Here is a 26,167-nt window from a genome sequence, read left to right as displayed (position 1 = left end):
TTGTTTTAAGACTTGCACAACATATACAGAATTGCGATCATAGAATCAACTTGATATTGTGAAAATGAATGAGCCAACGTTTTTGTGTCGAATGAAACAAACAAATTGGTCGCCATATAGTGTAAGTACTGCGTCCGAAAATGTTCTCTGTATATATTTAGAAAAAAGCGGAATATCTCGAAAATATGTGCGCATGTGTGCTGAATTTAGCAAGAGTGAAAAACAAAATTTTCTTTTCGCTGTTCTTGCGATATCGCTCACTATCGCTCATAAGCGGTTTGAATGCAAAAATAGATTTTCTTCATTAAATTCAGTAGTTCGTTGGAAAAACAATGTGAATCACTTGTACTAAAATTCACAGCAAGTGGTTTTCGATTTGTTACAATTTTCTATTTCTGATTACAATTTACATTGAAGCAACGATGGAATCAGATTGGACATCTCTGGATGACTTGATCATGGAAAAAATATTCACAATGCTATCGATTGGAGATCGTTTCAACGCTAGCATGGTATGTTATTCTATTTTTCGCCTTGAAATTTGAAAAAAAAAAAAAAATCTTTTAATGATCATGTTGGTGGTCGTAACAGACAGTCGATGAAGTAGAAAGAAAGAAAAAGAAGTGTTCTGGTGTGACAAAAAGAGATAACATTTTATCATTTAAGGTCTGTCAACGATGGTCACTGTGTTTTGATTTGCCAAAGGTGTGGCGAAAGGTCGACATTGACGGATACTGGTTGACGAAACCAATTGGCTGCGATGTGGGCAAAATCCATTCCAGTCGTATTTTGGACTATGGCCAGATAACAAATTGTTTACATCGAATCGGCCATCATTTCAGATGGATTAATATTCGGCAAACCGAACATTTTGCCAGTTTGTATCAGTTGTTCGTAGTGTTTGAATCGTATTTTAACAAGATGCTGGAAAATAAGCTTCATCAGTCGTCCAATATTAGTAAATTTACGTTTAAATTTCCTTGCGATCAACCACTCGACTCAGATCCAAATGGAATCAAACTGTTTGGCATCGGAGGTGTGTAGTTTCATTGTTCACTCTTTCACTTAATCAAATAGATAAATAATTTATGTAAATTTCAGGTCAATTAATCGGCAGTTTCAAAAAATTATTATCAAAAATGCCAAATTTATGCGAATTAGAATTAGTTGATTTGGTGCTAGAGAGATACGAAGCAAACAGTTTGATGGATCAAATAAGTATTGGTTTAAGTCAATCATTAAAAGTGCTGTCAATTATTAATTTGACAGTCAATCATTGCCCGCTTCAACAAATTTCAATGCTGTCCAATTTAGAGGTTTGCCCAAAGAGTTTTAGTGCAAACAAAGACTGATCGTTGGAATTCTTTTTTTTTCATATTCAGATTCTGAAAATATCACCACAAAATATTGATGATTCAATGCTTCGTCTGATTGCCGTGTCGAAGCTGAAACACTTACACATTGTACAAAATGAAAATACACCAAAAACAGTAATGCCATGTACGGCCAAAGCATGGACACATTTTAAACGAGTGGCAAGCGAAAATATCCACGTCCATTTAGAGACAAATTCAAATAGAAATGGTGAATGTGATTTAGTGATACAACCTGAAGCCCCATTTATAGTATTCCAATAACTTAGAAATTAATTGAATTGAAAACAATGTGAATGCCCATTTATTCCATTCTAGGGGCTTAATTCAAAATTTTCAACGACTGAATTCTATAATAATATCTAAATTATATTTTGTGTAACAAAATTGTAAATGTTTTTTATATTTTTTTAATAAAAATTAATTTTATTTTCAATTTTGAGCGATTTTCTATCGAAAACAATCGGAAATATTGAAAAAATAATAAATTAAAAAATATTGCGGTTATCATAACCTCACTTTATTAAATTGACACATTTCATTCTATTCACACGAATTCACCGAACTCATCAATAACCACTCGATTCAAAAGTGTGAATTTACGTGAATTCCTGTGAATTTTTTTGATATTGAGAAGACGAGTTCTTGCATTTTAGATGAGAATCGATACGGTAAATAAAATCATTGAGAATTACGGAATTCTCGATATTCAAGCTATGAGAACGTTCAAATGATTATAAATACAAGATGTTATTGCATTATTATTACTCTAAAAATGTTTCTAGCCACAAAAAACCTAGAAATTTTGATGAAATTTGTATTTTTATTACAAATTGTTTGATTTTTGTTCAAAAAATGTAAATTTTTGTAAGGAAAGTGTATTTTAACGTGATTGTATAGCAAAACAAAGGCCAGATTCAGCTTTCTCGTACCAAAAAACCCCCGCATACACATTTGGATAGAAAAAAATAATGTTTTTTTGCCTTTTTAATGCAATGTCTAAGTCGATTTTCAAATATTTTGGAAAATATCTTCATAGAAAAATTGGGAGGCTCGAAATTCATTTTAGACATATGGTTTTTTGGGCAAAAATTCTTGTTATGACCTATAGAACCAAAATCGCGATGAGCCTTTGATGCAAAATAATTGACCCACCCTAATATACATATATACTCGGTCATATGTTATACAACAAGTAACCATAAAATTTAATGAACAATGTCAACACCCCCTTGTCAAATGGCCGGATTTCAGTAGTTTGAAATTTGTGCGATCATTTTTTCAATTTGTTTGCGCTCGTGTTTATAGCACATCTATGAGTCTGTTTACTAGAGAATAATGAAAGATTTTGTTTTGATGATTAATAATCCTAAGTAGTTCGCCGAATTTAGTGAATGCAAACATGTACAATTACTTTTATAACTCATACTTTGGATCTCTGTGACAAATACGGAATTAAAATATTCATAACATTTTAAATTCAAAATGTATCTGACGAAACGATTTACAGGCAATTCAATCTGTTAAGCCTTTCAACTGTGATGGTTTAAATGATGAAAAGGATCAAATTGCTTTTCACAGACTAATTGTACTTAACCCAATTGGTTTTCATAAGAATTTCAACAGGTAATCGCCTATATAGTAAATGGTAATTAACACACTAACAGTTCATTCACACCATAATGGTTTGAATGCTAATTCTTTCAATGAAAAGGATCAAGTTGCTTCTATCAGTCTAATTGTATCTATTGTATTGTTAGTCTAATTGATTTTCTTAAGAATTTTAATTAAAATAACTGGCTAATTAGTGTGGCATGTTAATTACCATTTATGCCCGGATACCCAATTACAATTTATGCCTGTTGGTGCCTATTAAGGGTCATGTTTTGTGTTTTGTTTACCTGTGTTTTCCACAGCTCCTATATAAGCGGATGTTGGTGGTCAAACTAATCATTCAATTTACAGTGAGCCTTGCAGTAACGTTGTTATAAGACTTGTTCTCAGCTAAAGTAATTTTTTATCTTAAAACGTAAAAAGTAAAACGAGCCCTTCATACAAACAAAAAATCAGAAAAAAGTACGAAAAGTTAAAATTTTCAAAGGCAAGAGATAAGTGATAGAGCTTGAAATTGTTAATTTTGAATAGAAATTTGCGCAAAGATGGCTTTAATTAAACATATCCGAAAATGGATTCTGTCACGTCGTTTGCCACGAGAAGTTATAGTGGATGCTTTGAACGGAGATTGCATCGAGGAAGTGTTACGACGAATTGTGTATTTGGATCATTTTTTGACGGTATCTCGAGTGTGTCCAGATTTCGTTCAGGGTGCAAAAAACTGTTTTCGAGCTCGCTTCAAACATGTTGAAATAGTTGATAGTGCAATATATCCTCCAAACTGTGTGCCATCCGAACGGGCACGTGTACTTCTGAGTACATTTGGCCGATCAATTGAATCGCTATCATGGACCGGATGTTCATCAAATCGCGAACGCAATGACTACATATTCAATTTAATAACGAAATACTGCGGAGAAAGATTGAAGGAACTCAACATCACCAGGTACAATCCAGACTTTGACCAAGTCGAATTCAAATCGTTGGAAAAATTGGATATGCACCACTCATCACCACAAAACTTTCGATCGTATTCATCGCTGAAAATGTTGAGCATCCGACAATTGAAATCATTGGAGCATGATAACATTTGGTTTATACACGAAATGCCGAACTTGGAGCAAATGGAATTCGATGGCGTTAATGATCTAACGAACGAAATGCTAACGCAATTTTTGTCTCTAAATCCAAAATTGCGGTGCTTAAAGGTAAAAGATTGTCAATATATTACGCCATTGATATTTGCAACCATTCGCAATAGTGCGCCGAATATCGAAAAATTGGCCATTTTCTTTCATCGTTCGTCCGATTTCTCGAATGCTGTATGGAATGAAAACATTTCACATTTGAGCTTTTTACGCAAATTGAAGAGTTTGAGCTCCAATTTCGGTCGATATATTACATTGGACACAATCACTAATATGTTTGCTGAAAATAGTGTTCCAATTGAAGAATTGTCATTGGTTTCATTGGATCCGTCGAATGGCAAAAGTGAACGTGTGCTAAAATTGAAAACATTGAAACATTTGAAAATTGGCAGTCCAGTCGAAAGCATTTTCGAAGATGTCCTCCTCAATATGGTGAAAAGTCAAACGACCTTGGAAACAATCAATGTAGAAGTGAACGGTTGGAGAAATATTTCGATGTGGACAATTGAACGTATTTTAAAGCACGGCAAAAATCTAACACAATTTTCATGTGAAGTAAAGGTAATGGACATCGATTTGGGAAGCTATGAATCCCTTTTGCAATTGGTCAAAGGTCGTGTCAAAACCAAAATTGAAGTTTTTCGCGGTGTGGTTGATGTTCCGGAAAATGTTCTAAAAGCCAACCAAAAATGGCTTAATGTTATTGTTAGCAACAGATATTCCAATTAATGTGCATTTATTATATAAATTCAAATATTTTATTTCTGTAATTCAAGATTAAATCAATAAAAGATGTATCATTTTCATGTATATTTCAAAATTTAATAGTTGTTTTTAAATTCTTCTCGATATTTAAAATAAATTTATTTTTAGCGGTAATTATATTGTGATTTTATAGCAAAAGGTATCAGCAGGTGTATTACTCGTGCCGAAGAACTCCCCAATACAAATTTTCATAGCAATCGAATTAAAAACAAATTCACTCCAAACTATCATTTGACAAAAAGTGTAAGAATAACTAGATGAGAACTGTGAATTTATTTTGGTTGCCAACTAACTGTGAAAAAGTCAAATAAAAGCTTAACATTCATCAAACATCTACAAAATGAGTGTCTATTCATGGCATGACAGATGGCGTTGATTGTATCACACATTGAAATTTGGGCCATTGTTGCACAAAAAATAGAAGCGATAATAAAATACGGTCATGTATAATAATGCATTTTGTTTTCGTTAAATCGAGAGTAAGTTCGTCGTACACGCGATAACAATAGATTGAGACAAGTTATTGACACGATACTTCCTTTAAGAAATCACATTGATTCAAGAGTCAATTACACACAAATAAATAATCACCGTAATGGGAAATGTATCAAAATGCAAAGGATTGTTAGTCATACTACTGAATGGAATACAAAACTACAGTGGTAATTCAAAGTGTACGCGTTTGCGATTGTGTGATTGAATGAATTGTGTGAACACACATTGACGAACACAATTTTTTCTAATAAAATTTAAGCAATGCTAATATCGTTAACCATAAAGCAAATGGTGGATTCGAAAATAGACGGTGAATATTTGTTCACAGCAAATAAGAAAAAAACAACAGCAACAACAAAATGCTATCGATTCAACCAAATCAACACGTCAAATCGAATCAAATTGTGAGTCGAATGTGTGTCTGCATTGCGGATTCACGTCATTTATTTTGATTGTATTTATGTATTTCAGAATTTATTCGGTGAAAAATCCGAATGACGGAATACATTTATTGTGTATCCGTTGGATTTACGAATGTGAAATAAACGTTTTAAATTTAGCATAAACGATAAGATGTGCACAGAAAACAGCAACGACGACGTCAATGACGACGAACAACGTTTGACCGAGCTTAAATTGTAGCCGCTGTATGCTCTATGACACGACCAAATGGTCGAAATTCGGAATTTTAAAATGAGCAAGAATTTGCTATATAAACATAGAGTGTTTTGAACAATGTGCGCATGTACGGTCGTCAGTCAGTCATACACATAACATACTTCTATCTCTCCTACACTTGCATTTGCTCTAGGTACTTATTTCGTTCGCAATCTCATATATATACATATAAAAAAATCTGTTTTTTTTTATCTAATCGCCCATCATTTGCACACGACTACAAATATGTGTTTATCCAATGCGTTCGCTCTCAATCTCTTATGATTATAGGAATATTTCTGACCAAATGAGCACAAACACACACTTGAGAGAAATCTTCGTTGTATATTTTCGATCACTAAATTCAATTGTGGATTTCTTAGAAAGATGTAAGCTTCTCGCGATGTAAAATTAACCCAAAACAGAAATCCATATCCTCGTTCGCATTTGACACCGATGAAGCATACAGATATCTCGGTTACATTCTAATAAGAACGTGTTTTTGTGCATTTATCGTATCGAAACAATGAAATAAATTCAAAATTCATTGACCATTTATTACTTGCGCATTTTCCACAATCAAAATTAAATCATAGAAGTTTTGAAAAAGCAACAGCAACAGAAACAAACATATGACGTGCAGTGAATATTTATTGTGAACGGGGAATTTTTCCAATTTGTGTGTTATTTGGTAATTGTGTAGCGTGTATTGCAAATCTTATCATAATAAAAACAAATACATGAAGTGCAAAGGCCTACATATCCCGCAATCGATACCCGCTTTTACATTACCATCGCGTATCATTCTTGTTGCGTTTGTAACTCAATAGGAGCTATCGCTACCCAAAAAACACGACACACTAACATTCTATACACGGTTTGTGTTTTTTTTTTCTCGTGTGCACACACTCCCGCTCTCACACACACACACGCATATATATACATATACAAAAACGCTTTTCGTTCGGTTGCCTGTTCGCATTTTTCTCATTCTTGCATATCGCTTGCTGTAGCTCACTCACACGCTCGTACATGGAGCTATATTTCTGTCTGCCATCCAATGTGCATGAACACCAGTAAGAGATGCCGAGTTAAAAATGTACGCATCAATTGAAGGAATAAACAACAAGAAGTAATAACACACAAAAGAAAATTCCGTACGATGAACATTTTCATTGAGGATTCTTGTTTTCGGTGGGATATATTACAAGTTGTATTTTTCTCTCGTGTTCATTTTCATTTTCTTTTGTTCATATTTTCATCTAAATAAAAGTGACGAACAATATCTTTTTTTTGGTGCGTGCATATTAAATGTTGTCAGAGTTGTGTTTTTTGCTGTTGTTTCAATTATCGCAGCGAAATGATAAATAGGAAACGAATATGGATATAAAAAAAAAAAGAAAATTGTCATACATAATTTTGTAAATAGAATTGATTTGGTTTTTTTATGTTTCAAGTTTACACAAACAGCCGTTGCTAGTTGCCAAGAAGAGTTTCTTTATATAATATATACATCACTTTAGGTTTTGTTTGTATACTCATTTGTATCCTTTTTACATTTGTCGTGTATGTGTGTGTGTTCAATTCCCTTTATTTGCATAATTCAAATTCGAAATTGACATGTCTGATTGAGAGTGATTTCTTTTATTTCGTGTGTAATTCCCATCGAAGTGAGTTGAGAGTGTCGAATTTTCAACTTCCAATTTGCTGACTTTTTTATTTTGTGTGTGTGTGTGTGTGTGTGTGTGTGTGTTTCCTCAAACCATTAAAAAGCTAATGCTAATTATTTTCCGTAAAGTATTGATGATTTGTGGTCCATCGGCATTTAATGTGGAATTGAATACATGTCAAAACGTTGCATTCATTTCGTTGAGATTCATTTTTTCTTCAAAAATGTTCAAGTGCGCTTCATAATGCATCATTATTATAATTGTGTCATTCTCATTATTATTCATGAGAATATCATATCTCTGGCGCTGATAACAAAATTGTGCTGTTTTACGAGGACGGAATATTGTGACGCTAATATATTCTAGAAACTAAAGCAAGCACATCCAAGTGGTGGATTGCATTATTAACAATCATGATAACGCCTATTTTCTTCCATCTGGAAATAATTGAATGAAGTATATAATTCGTTCAACAGCTCTTACATTCTTCTGCCATCTGTATTTGTCTGTGCAGACAAGTTTCTCTCTCTCTCTCTTCCTTCAAACGATTCTATCACGAGTTGGTTTTTTGTCTGTTTTTATGTTCAATTTTAATTAAATGAAATTAAAAAGATAATTTCGATGATATACATTTGTTATCAAAGAGCGTATGTTTTCAATAAATCGCCAACACAATTTTTGTTTACATGGATGTCTGAGTAGAAGAGATAAAAAACGAATGCTGGAAAAACAAGACGTAAATATTGGCAACGTCCATGAAAGTGCGCATTTTCTCCCATCTTACTCTCTCTTCGTCTCCGTTAACATCCAATAAATTTAAAAAATAAAAAGGGTCTCGATTTTCCATTAATTGGCTTCTTTTTGGATGCAAATTATTTGCATGGTGATGAAAAAGAAACACTTACAGAATCGAAAATATTTTCAATGAAACAGATAAAACATTGCCAAATCATCAATCAGTGTCTGAATATTTGTATAAATGTTATTTTTTGTTGCGAACCGCATGTGAAGGGTATGAAAACACCAAACGTGCTTATTTGTGCGTACACTCAATCCAATTAACTGACATATGATACAGAGCTCATATTTTTTTGTTTGTTTCATTTTCGTAATCCATTAAAATAATGAAAACATGACTCAATTTGCGATTACAAACCACTCGAAAGGAAACACTTTGTATCACAGTGTATTTTCCAATCGATGCCGAAAATAGATCGATGCGTACCGTTTAAAACTTCCACACAATTGTTTTCATATAATTATTTTTTATTAAATTTTGGCAAAAATATTTGCGATACTGTGAAGATTAAAATTGAATTTCCAATTTGTGGAAATTTGATTTATATCTATGCGATGCAAACAATCTGTTAAAATCACTGACCTGTGAACGAGCTGAATGTGTGTAGCTGACACCGAAATTTATGTCTAGCTTATTACGTGCTTAAATACCACTGAATGGCCTAATTAATTTTCATTGATTTTTTTAATATACATTTTCACCTATTTTAGAACCATGAATGGATAAGTGAGTTGACATCAAAATCGTATAACACGCGTTACATAACAACCCACCCCAAAGACAAAGTTTTCAAATGTACATTTTCCAAAATTAAAGGCTTCCACACACACACACAGAGCACTTGATTTCAACTGGGAATCATTTAATCGCCTATTTATCTGACAAATTATTCCATATTTCGTGAGCAAAAGAGAGAGAGAAGAGAAGATATATTGGTTTATTCAACGTTTGGACAACCAAACAGGACGTGTTGCGGTGCCACTGAAGCATGTCGGTGAAAGTGAGTATTTGTGAAATATTTAAATTGATCAAATTGATTGAAAGCCGGTGTATTAAAAGTCCCGAGCGCATGTAATGTGAGAATAATTTGGCATTTTGAATCCACTTGGAACAAAACATAAACAGATGACCCGTTATAAGCAGGCCGATTTCGCTGATGAAGACACGAGCAGCATTGGCTCGAGGTCGATACATTTAAATGAAACCACAACCATCCCATCAATGCACATACGCTATCACACAACACAAGTAAGTAATCGAAACTGAATAGGCAAATATACCATTATTACTCTCGATTTTTTTTTTGTTGCACACTGTCGATATCCCATTCCGGGAATAAAATCGGATTATATTTTGAATGCGAATAGAGAGCATCAGCTGATATATGCACCGATGTGCTTATTGTTGTATGCGACACCACATTTGTATACAAAGTATAATCCGATATGTAATCGCTTTGCCAACATAGCGGTTCATATGTTAATAAACATACGAATTTTGTATTATACTAGCATTATCATCGTTGTGTTACACTTTTATTTTCATTTCTCAATCTCATTCATTCACAATCTTTGTCTAAATTAACACAGGGGATTACCTTATGGCGAACACGAACCAAGTTAGAAAAGTATTTAATTATTGCAATTTGTATGTTAGCTATCGCATTTGTCGTTTTACTGTTATGTCTTCGATCGTCAAACAATGACGATGCACACACGCAATTTCAACAAGGAATTAGTGAGTATTGTTCACGTTTTTATCATCATCATCATCATCACAATTTTGCTAAATCGATGAATTTCATAAATTATTTGTTTATTATTCAGGGCCTTGTTTGCAAGAGCCATGTATTCATGCAGCTAGTGAGATACTGAATTCAATCGATCCACAAATGAGTCCATGCGATGATTTCTACGCATTTGCCTGTAATCGTTGGATAAAAAATAATCCAATTCCCGACGGTAAATCAATGTGGGGCACATTTGGTAAATTGGAGCAACGCAATCAGCTTGTGATAAAAAATGTTCTCGAACGACCTGAATCATTTTTCAAATCAAAAGCCGAAAAGAAAGCAAAACTTTATTATGAATCATGTCTGGATGAAGATGAAAAAATTGAAAAATTAGGCGCAACACCAATGCTTGAGCTAATTGAAAAGATTGGCGGCTGGAATGTAACAAGCAATTCAACCAATAAATTTAACATTGGCAATTGGTCATTGGAATCAACACTTAAAATTCTACAAAATAGATATAATATGGGCGGTTTATTTGGTTGGGCGGTTGGCGAAGATGATCGAAATTCATCGCGACATATTATTCAAATTGATCAAGGCGGTTTAACACTGCCGACCAAAGAAAATTACCTTAATAAAACGGCACACGCAAAAATTTTATCCGCCTATCTCGATTATATGGTTAAAGTGGCCGTTTTACTCGGCGCCAATGAAACAGAAGCCAAACCACAAATGCAAGCTGTCATCGATTTTGAAACAAAATTGGCCGAAATTACCGCTTCGCCGGGTGAGCATTTTTTTTGTTAAATAATATGAATTTAAAAGAAAAAATCTAAACCAAAAATGATTCATTGTGAATTTGATTGGAACAGATGAACGACGAGATGAAGAGCTGTTATATCATCCCATGACATTGAAGGAACTACAAGAGAAAGCACCATTGATTGATTGGCGTGAACATTTTGAAGATGCATTGCGAATAGTTAAACGTAAAGTTACGGAAAAAGAACGGGTTGTCGTTTATGCACCAGAATATTTGCAAAAATTAACAAAAATTGTACAGAAATACCAAGAAACGGACGAGGGAAAAATGTAAGTTGAATTCGACTAATCTCGGTGGAAAATTAATTAAATATTGATTTCACTGGTTGACATCGTTGGCTCAGTTGTCTATAAATATTCTCCTCATACAATAATACGACCTAAATAGTTACCATTGTTATTTTTAATTTTCTGCCTGAACACATTGAGTTAACGAGAGAAAAAAAAACAATTTATTTCTGGTTATTAAATTGATTTTTAGAATCATTGTATTTGTAATGAAAATGCGTTGAACGTTTTTTTTTTTTTTTTGCAAAGAAACATTTATGAGCTATAAAGTACATATGCTATGTAAATTTGTACGCAAGGCCGCACTTTCATGTCCTATTTCTTCTCTTATATACGAAAATAAATATTTTCAGTTCAATTGCGATTCAATCTATCGAATAGGCAATAGCCCAAAAAATTTGTAAATCTTCTTGAATAAAATCTAGGGGGTTCCGACTTATACGAATGTTCCATATGCGAGCGAATTTTTCATATATATTTTGCAAATGGAAACGAATGGTCGCGAATGTTTTATACAAATTTTGCGAATAATGGCAGATGTTTCATACAAATTTGCGGACGGTGTCGAATCTTTCATACACATTTTGTGGATGGCGCATATGAAAAGCCATATTTTTACATTCAAAAAGTCAAAGTGACAGATTAGGTGACAGAGATTCAAGCCGAATTGATATTTTTTTGGTAATATTGAGTGAAATTCGTAATATAATCACTGTAAACGGTGCCTTGTGAAAGGTTTTTATTTTCATTGACGTAACTCTCAATTTCTTTTATATTATCTGAATTTATTTCTAAAATCTCAATTTTCGAATCGAATACGGCTTCTAAAATAATATTCAACAAATGCTCTTGTATTTTTTTCTTCGACTGTTTTTCAAATTTAGTTAAGAACAATGACATTGTGTTTGAAACTGCCACGACAAACTGAACACAGCAATGTGTATGTACAAATGTCACACGACAGTTTGCCGCATCTAGCAAGACGTTTGTCGCATCTTTTCAATTTTCCGTTATTCTATTTACAGAGTTTTAAACAATTACCTAATGTGGCAAACGGTTCGTTCATTCACTGCATGTTTATCCAAATCATTTCGTGATGCGTACAAAGGTTTACGTAAAGCATTGATTGGATCGGATGGTGGTGAAGAGCCATGGCGTTACTGTGTGTCTGATACAAATAATGCCATTGGTTTTGCGATTGGTGCGATGTTTGTGCGTGAAGTATTCAATGGTAAAGCCTACTTACTTATTATTTTTGATTGTTTTACGATTATTTGTCGATTATTTTAAATTAATTCTTTTCTTTTGTGATTCTTCCCTTAGGTAAAGCAAAACCAAAAGCCGAAGAAATGATCAATAGTGTTCGGTTAGCGTTCAAAGAGAATTTAGAAAATCTTGATTGGATGGATACGGAAACGAGAAAATTGGCCAATGAAAAAGCCGATGCAATATCCGATATGATCGGTTTTCCCGATTATATTTTAAATCCACAATTGTTAGATGAACGATACAAATCGCTGGACATCGATCCCAATTTTTATTTTGCAAATAATGTTAAATTGAATATCTTCAATTTGAAAAAGAATTTGGAAAAACTCGATCAACCAGTCAATAAAACAAAATGGGGAATGACACCGCCAACGGTCAATGCATACTATACACCAACTAAAAATCAAATCGTTTTTCCGGCCGGAATTCTTCAATTACCCTTCTATGACATTTTGAATCCGAAAAGTTTGAATTTTGGTGGCATGGGAGTCGTTATGGGACATGAGGTTTGTTTTTGTTTTTTAATATCGAATAAACAAAAATGTGAGTATTTTTTTTGTTCTTCTAGCTGACACATGCCTTTGATGATCAGGGTCGAGAGTATGATAAAAACGGCAACTTACATCAATGGTGGAATAATAAAACTATCGAACGTTTTAAGGAACGTGCCAATTGCTTCATCAAACAGTATAATCAGTACAGTATCAATGGAAAACATTTGAACGGAAAACAAACATTGGGTATGTTTTTTTTTCGATGAAATGCTGGCGGTTTTATGATCGTCACGCTTAATAAACAGCTGAATAAAAATCCAAGTTCAAGTGTATATGCATAACAAGAAAAAAATTACTTCTTTTTCTTCTTGATGCTTCCATGTTTGATTTTACGACCCGATTCGATACTGTTTCGTGATATCTTTATGTTTATAGCATATAAATTTGGTTTTTACAGGTGAAAATATTGCCGACAATGGTGGTTTGAAGGCTGCATACAATGCTTACATAAAATCAAAGAATGTCGATGAAGTTGATGTTTATCCATTACCTGGTATCAATATGACGCATCGTCAACTGTTTTTCATTTCATTTGCTCAGGTATGCATTTTTATTTCATTTAAATTTGTATTTTAAACCAAAAATTGATAACCCATATCGTTTCGAAAATTCAATTATAGGTATGGTGCTCAGCGGTTACCGATGAAACAACCAATTTACAAATTGAAAAAGATCCACATTCGCCACCTCGATTCCGTGTCATTGGTTCGTTATCGAATTTAAAAGAATTTTCAACTGATTTCAATTGTCCAATCGGTTCGCCGATGAATCCGCGTGATAAATGTGAAATGTGGTAAATACCGGCATACCTTAGACGGCATGGATGGACTTTGTATCCCTTTGTGTTACCAATTATGCTTTTTATGTCATTTATCTGTATACATTAGGGTGTTTCCCATATCTGTAAATAGAAAAATGGTATTTTTTAATTGAAAGTAGACAAAATTCTATGCTGGTTAGTAGCATCGATACAACAAAGCGATTTATATCAACACTTCCCGAAGCGAAAAACGATTGTTGCCTCTGAATATGGATATCAATCACTCCATTATATGAATAAAATCTCATAGTGAAGAATACTTACAGAAAAAAACACCTAGAAGTACTTCCTCGAAATGCTGAGACACAACAGTCAGTCTCAGTTAATGTAACAAATTACAATATTAATTTTTGATTAATTTTCGAGTACGAATGGTGATTGGTGATGCTTAAGGCTGCTGATTCGGTTGAACTGCTGGCTGTCGCGGTGATCGTCTGTCTAATCCTGCCGGAATATCCCATCCAAACAGCTCACAATGTCCTATTCAAAAGTAAACACACACACGGAAATAATGTATAGATTATTGGCAGAAATGATTTTTTTTCTTAAATCTATACAAATGTCATTAAATATTGCATACATATTTATCATCGAGCGCTAAAATAGATCATTCAAATAGTGTGCATTTCATTTAATATGTAGAATATATGCAAATGCAAATTTCTAATACACATCCCGAGTGAAAAATGGCATTGAATTTTTCAATGCGTAGTGTCAAATTGCATTTAAGCAATAAATCGAGACCGCATGGTCCGTGCGCACGTTGAGTGCATACACCACATCGCTATAGCCATGCGGTGTCGATTTATTGCTTAAATGCCGTTTGACACTACGCATTGAAAAATTCAATGCCATTTTTCATTCGGGATACCTTTGATGAGAATGCATTTGGCGGCGACGATATCACGATCCCAAGATGTCTTGTGTACAGCCATTAGTAGTTGCTCGTCTTCGATTTCCAATTCATTTTCATCATCGACTGCATATGGCTGTTGAACAGTTGCATACGGTGCATCAGCATTGACTTGAGCATATTCCAATTTACCACTCACTGTGTTTACTTGCCAATTTTTTGGATACACGGCCACCTTAGACAGTAAACGTTCAGCAGCAATATCGAATTCTTGCTCAGTCATGAGTCCTTCTGCCCAAAATCGCATCAAATAAAGTTCAACCTCATCTTTGTTGTACCTCAATTGCCGTTTGCTGCGCTGTGCTACGATTTTTGATGGTAAATATTCGGCGAAAATTGAATCGGGCTCCGCTCCACAATTTTCACACACTTTGAATCGATGGCTCCTTGTGGCTGGATTAAATCGTCGCCCACACTTTGCACAATGCTGCGATGTACCCCACTCATCTGTTTTGCGCACACGACAATTGCGACGTTTTCGAAAGCCTTTGAGTAGTTTGCGCGTACCTGGAGCTCTCACATGCTTTTTGATTCGAATGCACGAGTTTGGTGATATTTCTGCATTTCCCATGTGAATAATTGCGGCTTTATGATTGACCAAATTCCCAGTGAGTTTATCAACGGTTCGATTCGATTCGACGTACTTGTCAAACTGCAACAGCGTGTATTTCGGTGTTGTATACACGGCCATTCCTTTCTTGAGCATTTTGATACGATGATGAACGTAATCAATCCAGAGTATGCCCAGTGGTGATGGCATTCGCTGATACAATTGTCGATTATTTCGATCGTCCTGCTCCTCTTGGGTGAACTGCTTCGTCCATCGTTTTGCCTTTACATCGCGCGTCTTCTGCTTTGCCAGCCAATGGTACTTCTTACTGGACGTTTTCAAGTTGACCTGAAATGGAAAAGTGAAGAAAAAAATTATTCACGTAACTGTATCACTTTCTATTTCTCAATAATGCCAAAAATTTAAACACTTACTTCTTTCTTTGTTTCGATATTTCGACGAACTGTGGCATTCCATGTTTTCATGCCTGGATCGATTCCCAGTTCGTAAGCAAATTTTCCGCCGATGAATTGCTTTCGAAGAATATCATCATTCTGCATCTGTTGCTCGTATTGCTTTGACATGCGATACATAATCGACACAGATTCACCGTTGCTGACGATGGTATAATGGAATTCTTTGTTTTTCTTCAGTTTTCGATTGATGGTCGTAAAATCGAATACTTGATTCCAATAGAATTCTTTGTTCTGGCGAAGGTAACTTTCGGTTGCTTGTCTACCATCAACTTGTGGAAGTAGTTTCGATTCGGCCAGCATTCGATAGAAGACATCATTGCACATGAACACTGCCTTTCGTTGATAATCAGGCAATGGAACAACCGAGAGATTTTTGATATTTGGTATCTTCACATTGTTATCTTGCGCCCAATTGTGCCACTCATCGATTTCTGTCTGCATAACGAGCCACATTGCAGTTGCTTTGAACCAATAATCGCCTTTTGAAAAATCCTTGATGTTGTGATCATTGGTTGGGCCACCAACTTCTCGAACAATTGCAGTAACCATGCCAGTAAGTAATGTTCGCTTGTGTCGTTTGAAATCTGCATTTTGATGAGTGTCACGGATCGCATTGTAGCCTCGAATCATCAAATCGACTGCATTGTCAATGTCCTTCTTGTCGAATTTCCAACCGGTAGACACTGCGTTGAATTGCCACGCTCGCATTCGCAGATAGTTTTTCAATTTCTTCTTGCAGTGTGTCTTTTGACCGGTTTTCAAGCATCGCGTGTGATTTTGGCACAGCGTTTTAAAATGATTACCAAAATAATCGTTCTTGGGCCAGGCGAAATTATTTTCTGGACTGAGCTCTTCGACAAACTGACGGAAATGTGGCTCCATATTCTCACCTTCTTTGTTTTTTTGCAAGACGGCATAGAAACATTGCTCAATCACTTCTTCGCCACGATTCTTTTCAACGAGCTGTCCTTTCTTCTTTCCTTTTTTGGCCGGATACGTTCGGTTTTTAAAAAACTCCCACTGTCGATTCATTTGTGCCGATTTCACTTTATCCAAGAAAAGTAATGATGCCAAAACGGTGATTTTCGTTGACATTATGCTTTTCTGTTCGATCCACGGTTTGACAATGTGATTGAACTCTGGTCGCAAAATTGTGTTGAGGCGCATTTTAATCGCGAACAATCCATTATCGTTTACATCATCATCAGCATCCTTTTCTTTTTGCGCATTCGTTTGAAATTTGTATCGCTTTTTTCTTGGCGCTGTAGCAGCCGTAGTTTCACCAGTCGTTGACATGTTGAACTAAAACGAAATAAAAAAAAACACACGCGCAACTTAGAACACAAATAAAATGACAAATATATTTTCTGCACTGTGTAATTTTTGTAAATGAATTGAATCAATAGGAAGCACTGAATATATGGGGACAAAACTGACACTTGATGTTACCTGATTGAATGTTAAGCGTGAAGTGATTCAAAATCGACAAATTGAGTGATATTAACTCTTTTGAATGCAACATATAAATGCAAACCACACCAACACGGTCCCAAGTTGAATCGAAATATTTGCAGTTTCAGCTTGTGAATGTTTTGTTATTATCAAAACTAAACAAAATCAAACACAAAATTCACCGCAAATATCTCGTTTGAAAACAATCGGTTGACAATGATTCCAATAGAAAACCGCCAACAGCGAAAAATAAACTTCTTTGAAAGCAAGAAACAAATATAACATACACTGACACAATCCAAAAATATGTTTTAGCACTTTTATCAATCGAATCCAATGAAATTATGACGATGCAAATTCAAATAAAAAAAAACATTGATTCTGACAAGTTTCAACACGATCGTTTCATTTGAACCAACACACTTCTCCACATTCCGATGGTTATGTGTCGAAAGCATTCTTAAACTGCACACATTTTTTGTTTATAAAGCGTTTGAATAAGAATGTATGGTACGGAACCAATAAACGGAATCACAGTTTGTATGTAAACACTTAAGAGCAAAAGAAACGGAATGATTATTATTATTAGCCTATCGCGATGGATATAAATGTGTATGTGTTGTATGGACTGCTTGGTTCAAATCATAAAATGATTTTACAGGCCAAAAAAACAGCTGACACAGCGAACAACACGATTCTGAAAATGCGTTGAATATAAATACTTTCTTTTGTTTATTTATCGAATTCTAAAGAATCGCAACAATATTCTATCAAAGCGAACAGTGTCGATATACGTGCAAACAGCAAAGAGAATTGTACTTCAAATTCTAATCAACTATATTTTCAGATATGTTTTCGTTTCGGGAAGTGCTAAAATCAATCGCTTCGTTATATGAATGCCATTTACTATCATAGAATTTCGCCTTCTTTGAATTAAGAAATACCATTTTTTTATTTGCTGATACGGGAAACACTCTAGTATACATATAGTCTTATTTAGTATGCATGTTTATGTACCAGATTTTATAGCTGCCATATTTTATGACGATGAACAAAGTCAAATTCCAAATATGCGTTAAATATAATTTTATTATATTCATTTTAAATATTAAAAACACAAATTTATCTCTTTTCCGATGAAGACAGCGTGGGGCTTGCAGAATGTTGTCATGATCTAATATATAGTGTGCATGATTTCAAAATATGAATGATTGATAATGTCAAAACAAATCGATTTTTGATACAGATTTCTGGTGAATGTAAAATATTAGGTCAGCACAATGTGAATAATTTTCGGTTCATGATTTGATTTTTGGGGGTGGAAAAATGAACTTCAAGTTTTTGAAATCAAGAAGAACATTTCAGTTAATTTCAGACATTTTGAACAAACAACCTTTATCAAATGGCCTTTAAGTACAAAAATGGTGCCGCTCATATTTCTGCCGCCAAAAACAGTTCTAGCGAAAATTGTCGATTATATTTTCTGAGCTATCCTTTTGTCTGTGTGGACAGGTAATAACTTATAAAGTTATTTAATTGGCTGATACATATTTAAATGTGATTGTAATGCACACACACACACACACATACATACAAAATTAATTTAATTGTCCACTATAAGTGAAAATGTATTTTATACATAGTGACAAATTATATTTTATACCAAAAAAAGAGAATGAAAATAAGCAGACAGAATTATCCATTTAAAGTTGACATGACATATTCGTTTCCCAGTGCAATTTAAGTAACAAAAAACCAAAACCACACTTAAAATATAAGAATCACACACAAATCACTTGAACTCAAACACCAAACATAAACCGTGCAGAAAACCGAATTTTAATGGAATAAATAGCACAAAGTACATTATATCAACAGTCGATCAATATGGACCGTGAATTAAATTACGCTTGTATATTAATAAAGAAAAGAAATGTTATCATTTCTATATTTGGAGACTATAGCACAAAAAAAACCATCAACAAAACAATAAAACTACAGAATCATTCAGAAAGAAACAGTTTTTGTATGATCATTCTTCGTTTTTTTTTATTACAGCATTTGAAAATTTGTTTTTAAAAGTCATACATTTCATCGTCGACGGAATCACGTTCGTTTTTATCGTAGTAAAGAGGTAAGTCAAACCATTGATAGCGTTTCGGTTGCGAATCATCGAACACATAGTGGATGCAACGATGCAAAAACACTTCGGTATCATAACCATCACAGCGTACAATCGGTTTATCATCGTGATAACAATGATTACGGAGTGTGAAATACATGCGACCGATGCGATTTGATTCTTTTGAATTGATTTTTTTCAAACACTGATGAAACTGATGATCACAATCACAATCAAGCACGGTGAAGTAATCACGATTGGTTAAATTGTATTTTGTTTCACCAGCTGCAATATTATCGCAATGATCATGATCACGACAGCACATGTCCACCTCTTTGTGACGCCCCAAGTCATCATACGATGCGGCCGTATTTCCGGGGCCACACCATTTCGTGCCTTCGATTTGAAAACAAAAAAAAATGAAGAAGCAAACCAAAAAAAATTCTTGTAAATCAACCCAGGCTAAATCGCTGAACAAATTTTGTGAATGCATTGACTTCAAAATCTATGGTGCTCTAATGGAAAAATATCACACATTTTTCGAATTTTAAACAGAAATTCTTATTACCTGGTACTGATAAATTAATCCTTTGAGAACCTTTCGATTCGTCCGAGTTATCCTCGAGACTATTTTCAATTTCTCTTGGTGTCATCGTTAATTTTGCTTCAAAATGCGAGACACAGCTCAAACAAAGTAAAACCGTGCCCAATTTTACCGACATTATCTCACAAATAGTTGAAAAGCAGCGCAAAAGAGTAAAATTTACTTGAAAAATGTTTGAGAATCAAATCAATTGCCCTTTTGGTGAATTGCACTTCAATGTGAAATCTATCGTAAGAAGGCACAAGAAAAACTAAAGGCTCAAATTGTAAATGGGCTCGTTTTTATTCGATTCAAATTGGAACTTATTTCTAAAAATCGAATTTTACTTTAGTTTTAAAACAAAAGACTTCTAGATATCGTATCAACCAGAAGCTCTATTGAATTTCGGCGATTATTTCGTACGTGATGGTGATCTGAACCACATATTATTCGGCTCATTTACATTTGGATACATTGTTTCTATACATATTCTCAATTTATATGCAAAGCATGAACAGTGAACACACACTTATTGTGACATCATTCTAAGGAAATATTTTAATTTTTACTACAAACTTGTAAAATGCTCAAGCGTATGGTGATCGCAATATGAAGTATCTTTATCTTTTAATTTGGTGTAAATTCAAAAGCAACACGACTGTGTCACTTTGAATTGCCGTACAAAAATGTGAGATATTCCTTAGTTATGCATTTCCGAAATTTTGGCAAGCAATTGTGAATGAAAAATCTCTTAAATGAAAAATAAAGATTGAACATCATTTGGCTTGTTTAATTTCAACTATTGTTGGACTTAATTTCAAGCACAGACACTTGATAATTCATTTGATTTACTCATTTTCTCTTTCAGCTCTTCGCACACCAATTTCTTAAACTCTTTCAACGATCGACGTTGTTTACTCCGGTCATATTGCTGCAAATAACGGAACATTGTTAAATTATTACTGAATGTGCATGATAAATTGTGCCATTGAACCTTTGAGAAGACAATTGTGGGTATAAATGATGGATATGGTTTGGAAATTAAATGCGTTTCCTTTTCGGCATTTAGCTGCAATTCTACGCCTTTTGGCCCATTCGAACATTTTTCCACATCCGCATATGATACATTCACTGTACGTGCACACTAATGAAATTGGAGTTTTGAAAAATAATTAAATAACATTTTAACGGTAACGTTTTTGAGCTACACACATTTTGGCCGGTATATTCAGCGTTCGTTTTCATTTGACATGTGACAAATTTGGATTTAGAATCTTGGTCTTCATTTAACGAATCCAATACACATGACTGCATTTTATTTCCAGTACACTCTGCTGGTCCGTGTTGACAAAAGAAAATTTGACCATTATTTTCACTCTGAAATGATTTCCATCAAGAATACACGAAAAATCAAAATGAATATATGAGAAAAAACAAGAATAATTTGCAACGAAACCCCTCACCTCTGATTTTCCAAATGGAACAAAAAGTACATCGATATGATTCTTCAATGAGTCATATGCTGGTGCAAATTGATTTGTAAGAAAGTCAACACTGTCTGGGCACATTGATTCATAATAAATTGCAATATGAAGCTAAAGGAAATGATTAAAACACGGAATAATAATTGATAGTTGGTCACTTCATGCCATTTGAATCGCAACAACAAACGGTACCTTGGTGAAATTGTTTGGTGATGCTATTGGATTGCTGCTTGTATTAATTGTAAGCGTAGCAGATTCATAGACGAAGCACATGAAAGCTAATAAAATTGGTGCACGCATTGCAATGATTCAATCAAATTGAATTGAAATTTTTTTTGAAAAGAACGACCAAAAATCACAAAAAAAAGACTACACACAGATTGTCTGATATGAAACTAAACTGAATAAGTTGAAATGTGTGCAATAAGACAGTGGATTAATATTCACAGCACTGTCTTTTAACAAACTTTTATTTAAATGAACATCACACTGAAAAGGATTCATTCAAACTGATAACATGTTGCTAGTTAGTGCTTGACCGAGACTGAAAATTGAGTCGCCACGTAACGAATGTGAATTGGTTTAATAAGCGCATTCATTGTTATCACACTTTTGACATTATGCTTTTGTGCCGCTTATCATATAAATTAATATCTTTCGATCTTTGAAATTGAAACGAATTCATTACAATGCATGTTTTACTTTATACATACCGAGAATTGCCATCAATGTTATTGTAAAACACATGAAATTGGAGTGAAGCGTTAACAATGTCGTTAATGCTATATATCAATTCAACTTTGACTGATATGACTATCGACCCAAACGATTACACTCCACAGGGAGTAATGACTATTATGCTTATATTTTACGATTCATCATACTCAATAAAATGGAACAGATTTGAATGACTGCTGTTTTTTTTTTTTTTCATTCTTTTTTATCAATGAAAAAATGCGAAATAATATGAATCATGGGATTTTCAAACATTTTGTAGTTTGAAAACGCTTTGAATCTTTTTACATTTTTGTAATATATGTTCTATTTTTTAAGTATTGCACAAAAAAAGAATCGAATATGTAATCATAGTTTACGATCGCTTTGAAAACAAATTTAAAACAAAATGTGTTTAGAATTTGAATTGGACGGTGCTTTATCATAGGAAATAATCTGTTTTGAATATCATGAAGAAAAGAAACAAACGATCGTAGTTCCCATTCGTTAAACGTTTAGATTAAAAAATTAATTATCTCGTAATTTCATCAAATCTATTGATATTGGTGTTGACGCAAGTTTAAACACTGATAAAATCGTACCGGAAGAAATTTAAAATGCAACAAATGACTTTTTGTTTATCTGGTTTACTATTAAAACACATGTTCTGCAATAAATGTTTTACCATGGGGTCAATCACGAAATTCTAGTGCATCTAGATTTTGATAAGATTTCACTAGAAAACTAGAAAAAATATCATCAGTCCAAAATATCATCAGTCGAAAAATCAACAAGTGGAATCCGCCAAGTGGCTTCTCCATCGAAATTTGTAAAAGAAACGTTTTATTTTGGCTCTATTGAAATGGAAGGAAACAAATTCCATTTATATAAATAAACATTTACTTTTCTAAAACGATTTCTATGTTTATCGTATTTCTGCGTTGTTTGGCGGGGTGAATTCCATTCAAATACATATTTCAAGACTGAATATTACAATTTAAATGTAGATTTACGTTAAAAAAATATTATTCGTAAGAGCTGCGGATTTAATTCGATTATGAAATAGTTAATGAGATGAAGAGTTTGCTGTTGATAAATTGTTTGCATTGGGAAGAAATGGAGGCGTGCCAAATGAAACTTTATGTCACGAAAAATTAAATCAAATTAAGTGTGCAGCTGGTCAGTAATATTGAAAATTGGGTTGTTGTTAATAAACTGTGTCAAAGACAGAGAAGTTCTGATTTCAATTAGCCAAAAAAAAAAATCGGTCAACGAACTGGATAGAGTGCAAATGAGTGACAGCGTTGTATTTAATCGCAATAACAAAAGAAAAGCATTAACAATAATAACAAACAACAGCAAAGAGGGCACGCGTATAGTCTTAACCACATATTGGTGGTATATATGTAGTTCATAAAAACGTTTTGTGTCGTTTGTAATTAAATTACCGTACCATTGAACTTCCGCACTTTCTGGCTTTACAGTGGAAATTTGAATGTCAGCAGCCAGCATGTGGTTTCAAGTAAACTTTTTTTTTTGTTTTTGGTGTGAGCATTTTCCCATTTTTAGTGTTATTTCATTGAGCCACACATTAGCGGTGTGTTATTTTCCTGCAATTTCTTGAATATGGGCCTACTTGCCTTGGTTTAGAGATACCGGCCCGAAAAAAGTAACGGAATTCGTCAGAACATTTATTTGATTTTTTTTTATTTCTATTCGTTCATTTTATAATTATAGCGTACTTTGAACTGATTTGATTGCCGAGCACATTTACGTTTACCGCATGCAATATTGTTTTGCATACGAAATCAAATAAAAGTCAATTAAATAAATGCAAACGAGTGTGAAAGAATGGAAATGACAGTGCCTTACCTATATATATAGAGTGGAACATAAATTGATTTTGTGTGTTTAAATATAAACCAAAACAACAAAAAAGCGGCGCTCGCACATTTTTCCGTAAATGAAATGAATTGAAGGTGTGCATGCTTTTTCGATCTACCTCAAAAACCAACAAAAACAATGAACCATATACAATGCTTTATCTCTCTCTCTGTATATATTTTTTTTTTTCAATTGATACATAGCATTTTATCATTATATGGTATATTTTCCACTCTATAATCACCTTGTGCACTATGATCAAATTAATAGACAACGGCATGTGTTTAACACAGAAAAGCAATCATTACTTCACATTATGTCACACACAATGCGATAGCAAATGGCAACAACAACAACCAAATATAAATATTGCAGAATTGTTGTACACAAAATCAATGCACACAACACCAGTCGATAAAAATGACTGGTCCGTATTTATCCGGATGACATGTATTTGTCCAGATGGAAAACAGCTTATTGCATTTAATCCTGCGAAAACACCACAAAATTGTCTAAATATTGATCAATTGTATGTGCGCTTTGAAATTGGCTCGGAAGAATTATTCAATTTGTGTTTACATTTGGTTCTGGAGCCAAATGGTGTTTTTATTTTTTTATTTTTAATCAATTAAAACAGTCAGCTTTGTTGATGAGCATGTGAAAATTGAAGTTTAGTTCGCTGAATGCATGTGTGCTCGTTGTTTATATAAACAAAACAGAACGTGAAAAAAACAACAACAAAAAATATGGGTGAGAAAGGAAAGGCACGAGCAAGAGAGAAAAAAGCAGTCGCAATGAATAGTTTGTAGTAAAAGGTGTGCTAACTCGCTAAAGAAGAAGCAAGCATCAAAATGTAAACAAGATTGTGTCTGCTGTGCATCTCTTTCACAATTTTGTCTGGTCTGAATCCATCTATATAACCGAAGTTGATTAGCTACTGTGCACACATAAGTTATACTGTGCTTTGTGCGTTAACAACATCTAATCGGTTTCCCACCATGAGCCACACACAAAACATGTAATTTTTGGCTTAAATATCTGGCCAACGAAAAAACCAACAACAAATATGTGCTAACCTCTGGCAAAGACACTAGCTACCGCATTTATAAGACACATACTACCTGAATTGGTAACATTAGAACCACTGCGATATAGACTACATTTCTCCATCGTACTGTCGCCGCTTGTATTTTAATTAGCAGAAACGATACACCGGTCGTTATTTATGTAATAATTAATTGATCGCCGTTAATTCGTTTTATTTTATGTGTACGTTCATGTTCGTTTTCCTTCTGACTTTGTTTTTTGTTGTGTTTATCATCAATATTTTCATCGTTTTATTTACGATCGAATTGAGTGTGGTGGCGCACGTCTGTCTATCACTTGGTGAATCTTTTGTTTGTGTAACGGGTGAAATAGAAAAAAAAAATTCGACTTGCTCATTATCACATACGCGGTGATTTATTTTACAACCTGATTCTATTCACAAAATAATTTAGTTTTGATTTTATTTTGGGCATACAAATAAATCCATCAAAAGCGAATGAAATATTTGCCTAAAGTGTCGTTTGTTTTAATATACCAAAGCGCCGTTTTATCATTACAATAAAAGGTAGTAAAAATAAGTAATTAACACATTTTTACATTGAAAATCCCATAAAAATTTAATGTCATTGCTTTTTAAAAAAAATTGCACTATTTAACGGCATTCATCCTTTGTTGAATGATTAACTTAACGGAATTTTTTTTTCAATGCGGATATCAACAATTTGAAATATAAACCAAAACAAACAAATAAATTACAAGTGATGCTCTGATCGTCTTTGGATGAGGACAATAACAACATAAACACGTGAAGGTGCCAATTTAATTTTGTTTATTCGTTGTGTGTACGCGTGTGACAGTGACTAATAAAATAGAAAAACCAATCTAAATATTGTCTAAATTGAGTAATTTAAACCGTTTTATCTAATTGCAATT

The 26,167-nt window shown here is 33.7% G+C and overlaps 5 protein-coding genes across 17 annotated transcripts; 2 read left to right on the top strand and 3 right to left on the bottom strand.

Moving 5' to 3' along the window:
- Positions 1-302: 302 nt before the first annotated feature.
- Positions 303-1,713, top strand: LOC116340235. Its single transcript, XM_031766605.1, has 4 exons — positions 303-512; positions 667-1,036; positions 1,102-1,316; positions 1,383-1,713. Exons 1-4 carry the CDS (start codon positions 423-425, stop codon positions 1,635-1,637), a joined length of 930 nt encoding a protein of 309 aa, XP_031622465.1. The 5' UTR covers positions 303-422; the 3' UTR covers positions 1,638-1,713.
- A 4,004-nt stretch (positions 1,714-5,717) lies between these two features.
- Positions 5,718-26,131, top strand: LOC116340276 (endothelin-converting enzyme homolog). 12 transcript variants are annotated; one of them, XM_031766693.1, is made up of 13 exons: positions 6,465-6,743; positions 9,232-9,247; positions 9,338-9,521; positions 9,647-9,769; positions 10,111-10,258; positions 10,348-11,043; positions 11,129-11,348; positions 12,392-12,597; positions 12,690-13,141; positions 13,204-13,375; positions 13,587-13,729; positions 13,810-13,982; positions 25,994-26,131. In XM_031766693.1, exons 3-13 carry the CDS (start codon positions 9,510-9,512, stop codon positions 26,016-26,018), a joined length of 2,370 nt encoding a protein of 789 aa, XP_031622553.1. In that variant the 5' UTR covers positions 6,465-6,743; positions 9,232-9,247; positions 9,338-9,509; the 3' UTR covers positions 26,019-26,131. The 12 variants fall into 12 exon arrangements, with proteins under 12 accessions (XP_031622549.1, XP_031622550.1, XP_031622553.1 ...); XM_031766686.1 differs by lacking the exon at positions 6,465-6,743 and adding exons at positions 6,752-6,929; positions 7,066-7,246 and having other exon boundaries at positions 9,232-9,521; XM_031766692.1 differs by lacking the exon at positions 6,465-6,743 and adding an exon at positions 6,947-7,246.
- On the bottom strand, positions 14,071-17,247 carry LOC116340277. 2 transcript variants are annotated; one of them, XR_004201065.1, is made up of 4 exons: positions 15,907-17,247; positions 14,881-15,820; positions 14,274-14,489; positions 14,071-14,090 (listed from the first exon to the last, which is right to left on the bottom strand). XR_004201065.1 is itself a non-coding variant. In XM_031766699.1 (3 exons), the coding sequence occupies exons 1-3, from the start codon at positions 17,242-17,244 to the stop codon at positions 14,398-14,400; spliced, it is 2,370 nt and encodes a 789-aa protein (XP_031622559.1). In that variant the 5' UTR covers positions 17,245-17,247; the 3' UTR covers positions 14,256-14,397. The 2 variants fall into 2 exon arrangements, 1 of the variants encoding a protein (XP_031622559.1); XM_031766699.1 differs by lacking the exon at positions 14,071-14,090 and having other exon boundaries at positions 14,256-14,489.
- Positions 19,448-20,271, bottom strand: LOC116340280 (phospholipase A2-like). Its single transcript, XM_031766702.1, has 2 exons — positions 20,091-20,271; positions 19,448-19,918 (listed from the first exon to the last, which is right to left on the bottom strand). Exons 1-2 carry the CDS (start codon positions 20,242-20,244, stop codon positions 19,476-19,478), a joined length of 597 nt encoding a protein of 198 aa, XP_031622562.1. The 5' UTR covers positions 20,245-20,271; the 3' UTR covers positions 19,448-19,475.
- LOC116340279 (GILT-like protein 1) lies at positions 20,385-22,409 on the bottom strand. The gene is made up of 6 exons (XM_031766701.1): positions 21,782-22,409; positions 21,569-21,700; positions 21,318-21,482; positions 21,100-21,249; positions 20,958-21,036; positions 20,385-20,855 (listed from the first exon to the last, which is right to left on the bottom strand). Exons 1-6 carry the CDS (start codon positions 21,887-21,889, stop codon positions 20,806-20,808), a joined length of 684 nt encoding a protein of 227 aa, XP_031622561.1. The 5' UTR covers positions 21,890-22,409; the 3' UTR covers positions 20,385-20,805.
- Positions 26,132-26,167: the final 36 nt, after the last annotated feature.

This window comes from Contarinia nasturtii, unplaced genomic scaffold, assembly GCF_009176525.2.
Source record: "Contarinia nasturtii isolate CC-2019 unplaced genomic scaffold, AAFC_CNas_1.1 Cnas_scaffold_630, whole genome shotgun sequence".
NCBI classification, from domain to species: Eukaryota; Metazoa; Arthropoda; class Insecta; order Diptera; family Cecidomyiidae; genus Contarinia; species Contarinia nasturtii.
Note: the sequence above shows the minus strand (reverse complement) of the source record. Positions and strands in the feature narration are given on the sequence as shown.